The sequence below is a fragment of the Limulus polyphemus genome, unplaced genomic scaffold (assembly GCF_000517525.1).
Source record: "Limulus polyphemus unplaced genomic scaffold, Limulus_polyphemus-2.1.2 Scaffold576, whole genome shotgun sequence".
In the NCBI taxonomy this organism is placed as follows: domain Eukaryota; kingdom Metazoa; phylum Arthropoda; class Merostomata; order Xiphosura; family Limulidae; genus Limulus; species Limulus polyphemus.
In genome coordinates this window covers 103044-115123 of record NW_013666186.1, presented here as the reverse complement: position 1 = coordinate 115123, position 12080 = coordinate 103044, and the positions used below count along the sequence as shown (strand labels likewise).

The window sequence follows — 12080 nt, the reverse complement described above, 5'->3', positions numbered from 1 at the left end:
ATCCTTTTAGGTTTGTTATGATTAGATTAGGTAAAATAAATAATAATAATATTATAATAGAAATGTTTCATGAGACACACATTCGAGCAGCTCATGGGTAATGTAATTCAATAGCGTAACGTGAGCTGCAGATTTCCCCGAGTGATTTACAACTTAAAATGGTGTGGATAGTAGTTAGACACAGTTCAAAGGGCAATAAAAATGGCAATGAAACAATAAAATTTAACTATAAGTAGATGTATACTGTTACGAACTTAGAGCTATTTAGAATAAAGGAATATAATTTCATGTTACCATTTGAAGTCATTCTAGAAAGAAAAAGAGTAATTTAGGTTTATTTCGATTTTTTTTTTTTTGTGGTTGTTCGAATTGACTGATCCTGTTTTGAGATAGGGTAGAGAAACTAACAGATAAACTATAAAGTTTTACTGAAATGCATTTAGGAGGTTTTAGGGATTACACAAAGGAAATTTTGGATTTTTTAAATTAGGAAAAGTATTTTTAATTTTAACATGAAAATTACTTTGCACATGGACTATTCAAAACAAATACTCAATATATTCATTGACAAATAAGATTTTTTATATGTGAAAACTTGTAATATTAACTGAATACTGCCAAGTTTTGTGAAGATATACAAACTATATTAAAAGTTAGAAGAATTAAATCTATAACTACTTTAAACGAGTACAAAAAGATCACGTGGTCAGTCAGATTGACCAAGCTTGTGTTGAGAGAGATAAAAATAACTAGGGGTAGAACTTGTGCTTTGCAAACAAAGCATTTTTTGGTTGTAGTATTTTGTACTTGAATGCACAAAGTTTATAAAATGTAAAGGGTATGTTGTGTATTTAAAGTATTTAAAACAATTATGTGACCTACCTAGACTAATCACGTGTGAGGTTAGGTACACAGAGTTGTGAACAAATCTGATGGGTGTGTGGGGCATCTCAATGACTGTGAGGTGAAACCTCCAGGTTAGACCTATTTCACAACATGTGATACCCATCAAACACCTCAAGTACAAAGATACTTGGAGCCCAATGGTCTGATCAGAAATGAGAAACTGATTGACTTGTCTAGAAAGAAACACCAGATTTAGCAACACTTTTAAAACCTGGGTATTGGGGATAAGTTCCAGTTTCCTACTCAGCAGTTGAACTGCAGATATTGTAGGTGTCTATAAATAAATGAATAATTTCGCACTAAATCTTAACACATAAGCACTGCTGTCTGAGATGAGCCTCTGAGGGATGACAGATCTGTTCCCTGAATATTTTTCTTTTGCAATGCATGGTACTATCTACATCTACCTCTCTATTACACATATGGTGGTGTCTTCTGTATTTCCCTACTTCTGATTTCATTTCTGTATAATTTAATGAAGTTTAAAGAGCTTTCCACACACACATAGTGACATTATCTGTATTTCCTTACTCGTAATCAAATTTTTTACATGGTTTAATGAAGTTTATAAAGTTTCCCATGCACATACACGTAAATGTTAATCTCTTAATTATATAAATTGAGTTGCCCAGTCAATTTGTTGTCTCCATCAGGCAAAGTAAAACAATAATTTTCAGAAAAAAAAAGGCATAATAAATTTTATAAGAAATGTATAGAATAACAGAATAAGTGAGAATAAATGAATTACAAACAACCTTTAGAGACTCAGTGATTTTTCTTTAACATCTTGAGGTGTGGGTAATTTTTTCAGTAACTTCTTTGTATTAATGCAAACAAACAGTACACAAAATAAAAGGTGATTTCACATTGGATGTTACATTGAATACATCAGTATTTAAGGTTATTATAATCATCTACTTTGAAACTAGTGATTATTTTGATATGTTACTGAAAGTTACATTTGAAGTGGTCAAAAGCTTCTTAGAGGTGCAGAAACAGTTTAAGAGAACAAATCAATCTAGGTTTATGAGTGCCAAACAACAACTGTTATATAACAAATAAAAGATCAGTAAAAAGAAAAATCTTGTTTCTATGTAGAACAGAGATATCACAATCAACAGAGACTACTCATACCTTCCCACAAGATAGCAGTAGATACAGCTTGCATAGGTGAGTAATTTTTTCTTATTGGTTCTGTTGTAAAAGTGATAATGTAGAAATATAAATTAATATATATGTTACTAATAGAGTACAGTGATACTGTAACCTAGGTAAACTAGAGTTGATGATGTGGATAATATGGTGATATACAGGTATATTATAAAATCTTGATGGTCAAGATTGAATGACGTAGTGTGAGAATTTTTGGTGAATTTGAATGGTTTATTCATACATGGGCTTTCTTCTGGGATTTTTGTGGATTTCTGAAAATCTTATTTTGTGTAAGATGATATTCTCAAATACAGTAGCCATTCTTACAGTACTGCTGTTCAGTTCATGTTAAATGTGCATTTTGCTTATAAATACATTTTCTTTTTTTATTGTTGCTAAAGGGTTATTTGTACTGTAAATAGGTTTAGCTCAGGTGATAAATATTAATAAGGTAGAAATCATAGCTGAAAATCTCCATTTGGATACACTTATAACTTTGTGTAATTATGATGATTGACTTATAAGAACTTCGAACATTTTCATAGACCAATCTCTGCAGATAAGTCAATCAGAACACAGAGCATAACTGGGAGTGCTTTTTGGTAACCAATAGGCTGTTTCTGTCAATGGACATGTTTTCACTGCTATTTGTTAGAATGATAGGTGTATTTGCCATGTGATGTGCTTCCCAAAATAATGTTGTTATTATTCTTCCAAATATGTAAGTCCAGTCCTCTGGTGCAAAGGTTAACTGTTAAATGCTTGAGTGTGTGTACTGAATGTCATTATAGATATTGACAGTCAAGATCGTTGATGGGAAAGATGCAAACATGATTCAGGAAACAGATGCATCAGAGAAGAACAAATGGAATTGAGCCTGTTTGAGAAAAAAAGTTATTGATGTCATCAAAATATTGTCTAAGTTACAATGGAAGGATGGTTTTATTGGGAGCAATTTAGATAACTTCAATAGGAAGGAACACATATGTACAAAGTAAAAGATCATAATGTATATAAAAAAAAGTTTCTTATAGGCCCTAGATCTAGTGCATTGCATATTACTTGTATTGGTGATGCATCATGCTTTAATTTAACCAAAAATCTCTAGGCTTAGGCCTGTCAGGTGCATCTAATTTTTGAAGTTAGCCCTAATTTTAGTGTCTTGTCCCTAATTAGTCTATGTATCCCCATATCAATCAAGATATTGAGTAACATCAATTTATGCAAGGAAGGAATAAGGTAATGGTAAGAAACAATGGTGCCTGCTGTCAAAAAAAGAAAACTGGTCATGGTCACTTTGTTCTGTATAGTTCCAACCAAACAGATTAAAATAAAATGAAGTGAATGAATATACTTATTTGGCTGTTTTTGAGTGTTTTTCTTTTTCAACTTTCTTGGTTTTCAATGAATTCTGAATTAGGCCTCTTAAATAGCAAGAGCATCTAGAAACACAATTTCTTGGGGCTCTGGGTGACACCTAGACCCCTGTCAACCTAATTCACTGCATTAAACATGTGTGTGTGTGTGTGTGTGTGTGTGTATATATATATATATATATATATATATATATTATTTACATTGCTTTTTTTTCTTATTTTGTTATTTCTTGCTTTAGTTTGTGTTTTTCTTTTGTTTTGTTTCTACGTTGTTTACGGGGTTTTTAAAACAAATTTTAAAGTTTATTGCACTAGAAGGTTACATTCTTGAATTTTGAAATTATTTTATTGATGGATAATAAACTACCCCATTTTCTATTCAAACTGTAGTGTTTATGCAGCTTTGCATTATAACAAATTGACAAATAAATTTAGTTTTTGCTGGTTGTTTCCCATAATTAAATTTCTTTTCATGACAAAAAATTAGCCTTACGACATCTGGTACTGGTTTCAAACAACTGTAAGATTGATTTTGCTAATTAAAAGTTGCTGAAATTAGACAGTTTAAAGTGGATGTTCTAAGAAAATTCTTTTAAGAGTCTTCCCAAGGAGGGGCTAAGTAACTAAATGCTAGAACTAGTTATGTTATGAAATAACAAAGATAAAAGAGTAGAAATAAATTTTAACTTGCGAAATTAGGTCTAACAGCAGAAAATTCAGAATTGCCTCTGCAGATAGTTATGCAATCACAGGTGTATAGAAGTATCATACAGTATATTGTAGTGTTTCAGCTAGATTTGATATCTTGCTCTCAAAAGATTTAATTTTCAGAAGTTAGTACAATGATGATAAACATGATTCAATTCAGTTTTTCATTGGCTGGGCACATTGCATAACTACCCACCTTATGGTTTGTGTCCAGATGATACATGTCTGTTTTATAACTGCATTGTTTCTTTTCTTTCTTTTTTTATTTCATGTTTTACATAATGTTACAATTAATTAGATATATATATATATATATATATATATATATATTATATATACACACACACACACACACACACACACACACACCTTAATGTTTATTTGTATCTTTCATAAGGGTATAATTTCTGTCTTAAAATTTAGTATGACCTCACATTGTAATTAAGTAAACTTAAATTTACATTAGACTGGAAGTGATTGTTGAAGGATTGTCACGTAAAGTATCTTCTATGATGGATCTGATGCATGCAGAGAGATCTGAGATACGGGAAATCCAGTCTACACTGAGAGAACAAATTCAGCAACATAAGGTACTCCACAATCAAGTCCAACGTTTGGAACGTTTGGACAGTTCCATATGTTCCAGAGTTGAAAATGTGTTAACAAAACAGGCACAATCTGAATGTATCCTTTCATTTTTATTTAAAGTAAAAAGTTATCCAGGATGTTTTTGTAATTATCAACTTTTTTTCAACTTTCATTGTGAAGTTTTTTCTGATTTCTAGGTTAACATGTACTATTTCATCAGCATTTGTTTATTATACTTATTTTCCTGTTAACTGTTAATTAAGCAAGTAACATATTTATGAGAAAAAAACTGGGCTACACAAATTTTAAATAACTACAAGAAAAACCCAAAAATGACCAATAATCTAAAGTTAATAAAGATATGTAATAAAATATATCAGAAGAACATTGTTGTTAATTGAGTGTATTGCCAGTTGTATATTTGAAATAAATAGAAAGTTGCTTTTTTAAAATTTTATAATAGTTTTGAATTCATAGTATATGGGCATGTAATTGGGACATGTGTATTCTGTATCTGTACCTTGATATTAGTTAATCAGTTACGAAAATGCAAACCCTGTTTACTAAGAGAGAAGACTCAGACCGCCAGTGGTTAGAAAGACAAGCCTCGACACTTTCTCAGGCAGTAACTTTAGCTGTTGGCAACAAATTAGATAAAACCATAAAAAATGAAATAAAAAATTTGGTTCTGCCAAGTAAGTTTATTTGACAATTAAAATGTTTTATATCATATATAGTAGTTAACATATTGGAGCTTCTTAATATATACCTTTCTCCGTACACATATAATAAAAGATATCTTTCAAAAAATATTGTTTTAAGTAAAAGGTTTTGTGCATCTTACCATGAGGGCAAGATTACATCATTGATTTAAAATAATTATGAAAAATAAGCATGTAGCTGTTCTTCTATATGTGTGTTTGACGATAATATTTCAGAGTTGAAGTTAATTAATAAAAGTTTTATTTATTTAATTTTTTACTTAAAAGTTTTTAAAAATTGCAAATTTTGATTTTGTGTTGATTTCAGCACACTCTGAATTGAAAGCATTAGTGCTCATAGACTTCCTGAGGATAATATGGTACTTATAGCCCTAGGGAGATATTTGAAATAGTATTTAACAAAACAGTGCTAATCTGAACATTGTAATATTAATACCATTGCAGTTCTATTGAATTTAGGCAATCATTGTTTCTCATCCTTGGTTTTCATGTTTTGATGTAATTGCCCATATCTTAGCTTTAAAAGTCTTAGGTTAGTGATATAAAAACATAATGAAAGCTCTTTTTTTGTGTGTTATTTTCAACTGTATAAGCCAAATGTGGAAATTAGCATAGACATTGGAACAGAATAATAAAAGCTGAGCTTGGTGATATGTTGGTTGAAGAAAAAAAAGTTTGTGTACAACTTTTGCCACAATTACAGTCCTGACTTTTTTAAAGCTTATTTTATCATTTTGTACCTAATTTGAATTTTGAAAGTGCAGTATGAAAGAAAAGGGAATGCTTTTCATTTGAACAAGATAAGGTAGGCTTAATTAGAATATTTTACACTTGACATACCAAGTTTCATTTTACTGATAAGTCTACTGTTTGTTAGGCCATATTTAATTTAGACCTTATTGGCCTAAGTAAATACTTGAATATACAAAGAAAATTGCTTTAAAGAAATGTAAATTTTTTATATATATATATATATATAAAGGAATATAAAATGAGTTTAATAAAATTTATTACAATTATTAAATGAAACCTTCTGATCAATAATTTAAAAATTCTGCTTTTTTTAATAATTTTAGTATGGTTCACCAATTTTTATTGTACACCAAAGATCATAAACAGACAAAACTATAGGCCATGTTTTTCAAGTCAAAACAAAATTAAAGTTTATGGAAGTGCAGTAACTCTATATGAAAGTTTTACAAAAATCTAGAAAGATAGAAAGTTCAATAATTGAAATCTATAACAAAGGTAAGCATTTTGGTTGCTTCTTAAAAAGAAACATATCACAATGAAGCATTTTCAGTTTTTTAAAGCTTTGAATTTTTAAAAATATCACATAAAAATAAGATATAATACTTCTAGAAATGCTACATAATCTGAAGAAAGTTTGTTTGAAGTTTCAAACTGGCTGTTTCATCTAGTAGTTTTTTGCAATGCAACAAAACAAACAACTACAAGTTTTAGAGGCAAATAAAATTTGTCAGACTTTAGTACTTGGACATTGAGTTTAATTTATAAATTAATGGAATTCATTTGGTTTTTAATGCATGCATTGTGTTTCATGATAATCGTAATATTCTTTCAGTGCAAGGTGCTGGAATTTCTTATTGATAAAGATAAACAATTTAAAATAGTGTATTATAGAGACTAATCTTTTACACATGTGTTTTGTTACGCACAAAATCTAGTACTTTGGTAAAAGATTTTGTTGTATTTTTGATGTGTTTGTTTTTGGTAAGTATGTTGTTTATCTAAAACAGGGCATGAGAAAAGTGATGTTTAAAAAGTATTCTTAGGGCCTGTAGTGGTTTTGGCCTGAAGAAATGGACAGATCACATATATCTAAATTAAATTAACACCTGTAACAAATGCAGAACTTGATTATTCCCACAACTTATATTATTTTCTCGGTATCATTGTAGTTTCTAGCTATTTAGGTCCAACAGTTATTATTAATGTAGTTAACCCTTTCCACATGAGTCAAAGGCCATGTCATTGCATTTGTTGATTTGCATTCAAAATTTTATTGAACTGCTATTTTATGAATTTATATCAATAAGTTTGGTCTCAAACTGTAGATTATAATTCAAATTTTAGTATTATACATTATTTGATTTCTTAAATTAAAAGTAAATAAAACACACACACACACTTAAACATTGAATTTTATGTGTCACATGGTATGTTGAATGCAGCATGGGTTAAAATTAGATGTTTGTGATGTCAAAATACAAAGTCTATAGTTTCATACTAATTAGGAACTCAAATTACCAATATTAAGAAGCTAGCATATAAAATAAGAACTTCCTATTTTTTCTATTTGCCAAGATATTGCTCATGTACTGAATCAAACCCAGTGGCCCTGCTCACCTCTTTCCATTTTTGGAAACACTCCCATATATACACTTACTTCTATATATGACATGAATAACCAATCAGAAGCTCAGAATTTCCCCTAGTAGTTTTCTCAGCCATTTTCAAATATTACGACATTTTCATGTTCTTTTGATACAAATCTTCAAGTTGGTAAGGTGAGTCTTTAGTCTTTTTATTGTTTCTGAATTGTCAGTTTCATAAAACTTTTTTAAAAACTTCAAAACAATAGTGTACTGCATGAATGAGGATGAAATATTTGGTTAGGCCTAACTTTTTTTTCAGTATAGTTGATTGAACCTGTATTTCACTCATAGAAGTATATTTACATTTAAACATAGTTAACAAGGACACACCAGGTTCATATAAGATTTAAAATATCTATTAATCTTAGTTTTTCCAACAAATTTTGTCATTTCAATGTCACAAATAGAAATTCTAAGCCATTGAAAAATATTCACTTGGAAAAAAATTCATCATAGCATCAAGATGATGAATTTGGTGGCAGATCAGTTGTCTTGACCTAACTGGATTCTCCAGACAGCATGGATGCTGCATCGCAAGATTTTCATTGGATTTGCTTTTGGTTCGAGACACTGATGATCGATGCATTTGCCACTCATTGGAACACTCAGCTACTAGCATTTTGGTCTCTGGTACCTCACCATTGGGCAATATATGCTTTCAGTCAGGACTGGATGAGATTGCACCTCTATGCCTTCCCACCGATTTGTATGTTACCCAGAGTACTAGCTATGATTCCTTCAACCCCATATCGAGCACTGGATTGGCTGGCTCAGTTTTGGTTTCCGCTTTTGCGGTACATTCAGGAGTGCCCACCTCTTCTGCTTACTCTTTGGCCACCTCTGTTGAGGCAGCCATGATCCGACATCATACACCCAGCCATCCTGAAGCTCAAGCTTCATGCGTTGAGGTTATGCAGTCCTTTGCATGGCATCAGGGTTTAACTTTAAGGTTTCCATGTATCTGTCTCAGTCTTTTTGTAGTCCCACGACATTTATCAGCAGAAAAAGCACACATATCAACAAAGATGTATTGCAAGAAGGTTGAACCCACTTCGTCCAGAAGTGCCAACCATAATGCATTTTTTGACTTGGATCTTTGACTAGGGTTTCACATTTTCCACAAATGCCTTATATACAGCAGTCCTATGGACTATCTTTAGATACTCGAAGAGATGAAAATTGTTTGAATTTAAGCCTAGGTGGCATTATTGGTATGTAAATGATTATGTGGGTATACAAGTCCCAACCATGCTTTTAACATTACTCCTGAAGATGGTGTCATAGGACACCGAAACATATGTTGATTCTTTTTTAGGGCAATTCCCTGTTCTTAATAACTAGTTATTGTGTAATGATTTTAATGTTGTATTCCTTTTAATTGTAAATAAATGTTTTACACAAGTGTCATTTTAAATCATTTAGTTGTTTCACTGCAAGGTATCCTGGAACCCATAAAGCTAAACTTATAGTCTATAGTCTCTCGGTGGAGCAAGTTTTGCTGCCTCAATTAGTTATTTCACTAAAAATATTACTTCAACACATGAAACCTAATTTGTGCATTATCACTATGGAGTAAGACTTACTGCCTCAATAGGTATTTCATTGCAAAGTTTAAACCTATCTTGTGTAGTATATCCCTGAAATAAATCTTGATGACAAATAGTTATTTCACTGATAAGTTACTTTGGAACATGAAGGTAAACTTAACTTGTGTAGTACTGCCTCAGTACCTATTTTACTGCAAAGTTTACTCAACCTATGTAGCTAAACCTATAGTGTGTAGCATGTCCCTGAAACAAATATTGCTGATTCAGTTATTTCACTGCAAAGTTTACTGAACCCCATGAAGCTACACTTATCTTGTATAGTATTTCCTTCAAACAAGTCTTCTTGACTAAATATTTATTTCACTTTAACTCTATTGTTATGGGTAGCAACGGGTAAGAGGGCATGCCATCACGTTTGTAACTTACATTGAAAATTTTTTGAACTACTGTTTTATGAATGTATGTCAATAAACATGGTATCAAATTGTAGATTTTAATTCAAATCTTAGTATTATACATTAATTAATTTCTTAATTTGAAAGTAAACATTATAAAAAATAGCTAAATATCGATTTTTTTGTGTGTCACTGGTATGTCAGATTACTGGTTTGGTCAGATTATATTTTATGATGCCTACAATACAATGTTTATAGTTTCATACGAATTATAAGCTCAAATTTTTTATATTGGCAAGCTAGAATATAAAATAAAAACCTCCTACCTTTTCTGTTTGCTGAGATATCATAATATTTATCAAATCCACCATATTAGCTCTGCCCACCCACTTCATTACTTGAGAAGACTTGTTTATCTACGCCTGCTTTCAAAAGCTCTACATTTCCTCTACTTAATTTTGTTATTCTTTCAAAGCTATTTATGAGAGAAAAGCTCTTATATTGTTGGAGAGTTTGAAGTATTATGATCAGTACTATATTCCAAACAGAAATTAGATTTTTTTAGACCCAAATACAGCATAGCTAAGAAGCCTTGTAAATTACAATAGATTTTTGTGGTATTGGTATAGTTATTTACAATTTTTTGGTAGTCAAAAATGAATATATAAAGTTACAAAAATTATTATTTTTCTACATTGAAATATGAATTTGGACAAGGCTTATGAAGCAGGTTAGCAAGTATGACTCACGAATGCTAAAGAAAACTTCAAAACATCATTAGTAGTGTGGAGATCATTGTTTTCTGAATACTTTTGATTTACTGTTCTATGTTTTAAGAAAAATAACTGAAATTTAAATACTTTATATATATGTGTGTGTGTATGGTAACCAAAACTTCACTGTACATTACAAATTATTGGAAACTATGTATTTATTGGTTACTGTGTAAGCATGGTAAAATAGGAAACAGGATGTTCATAAACACTTTCATGCCTATACTACCACTAAATTCCAACCACCTAAGTTTTTTACAGAGCCATATCATGAATATTTTCTCTCACTTTTATTAAGTACTTTAGACAGTTCTTGTTGCAACCACTGTACTGTAAAGAAGCTGGAAAATTTTACCCCACTTTGTTTTTGGAGCTGTGATTTGAATAGTTTCTGTAGGATACATCTGCTTGTCAACTTATTGGATTGGCACGGATTTTACAAAGTCATAACATAAACATTTTATAATACTTCAGACGATTGTCATTGGAACCATTATACTGTCAACAAGTTGATAAATTTCATTGCTTTATATTTGGCAGGTTTCTACTTCAGCCACTAACAGTAGAATAAACATATGAAATAAGTGTGAAAAAGATTATAAGAAACTCTCAGGTGATTTACTTTGGAACTTCGTGATCCATACTGAAATAGGAGAGACAGTACCATTCATTTTGTTTCATCTAATTTCTAATAATAAAATTACTATAGAAAATAAGTGTGAAAAGGTGAGAAGTATAAACTCTTTGAAACTTTGCAATCAATACTATACATTTTATTTTGCACATTACAACCTTTATTTTCATTATACAACCTGGAGAATCAAGTGTAATTTTACAGTAGAGGAAATAAGAGATAAAATATAAAGTTCTAATGAAAATAGTGTTTGATATTTAATTACAAGGTTATTTATTTTCCTTTGTATTCTTTATTTATTATTATAAAAGTAACTAAAAATCATAAAAATATAAACTTATTACATAAGATAATGAAAGAAAAATAATAAAAATCTTCATGGTGTACATGCATGAGCAGCTTGTATGTTAAACTATTTGATATGTCAACCTTTTCTCAATGGGCTCTGTATAATATAAGCAAATTAAGTATTTATACCATACCTTTTAATGCAGAAGTATATCTTCATAAAATTTGATAGACTTTTAGCAAAGATTACAAGTCTTTTGTACACAAAAAATCAGATTTTTTTAATTAAGTATTACTATTACAGATTTGTTTGTGAAAATATCAAGTTTGTTTCATTACCAGTCAAAGTGCAAAGTGATTTTCATGTTATAACTAAACAACTATTGTTCATCCCAAAAATCTCAAATATTATTTATTTAATCTCTAAAACTTCTCGGTTACATTTCAAACATGTGTTTTCAGTTAGACTTTATATTTTTTCTGTTATTTTCTCTACCCTAAGTCTATGGGGTTTGTCAATTTGATCGGCCTCATAACCACAATAAAAAGTTAGGAAATAACTTTAAATTATGCTTTTTTCATTCTAGAATGA

At 30.3% G+C, this 12080-nt stretch overlaps 1 protein-coding gene across 1 annotated transcript in view; it reads left to right on the top strand.

Annotated features, from left to right (window-relative positions):
- Positions 1–12080, top strand: part of LOC106459210 (enhancer of mRNA-decapping protein 4-like) — a 161540-nt gene that overhangs the window by 120166 nt on the left and 29294 nt on the right. Inside the window, exons 19-21 of the mRNA XM_022385655.1 lie at positions 2005–2076; positions 4609–4826; positions 5270–5425. Coding sequence (XP_022241363.1) covers positions 2005–2076; positions 4609–4826; positions 5270–5425 — 446 coding nt within the window. The remainder of the gene's footprint in view (positions 1–2004; positions 2077–4608; positions 4827–5269; positions 5426–12080) is intronic.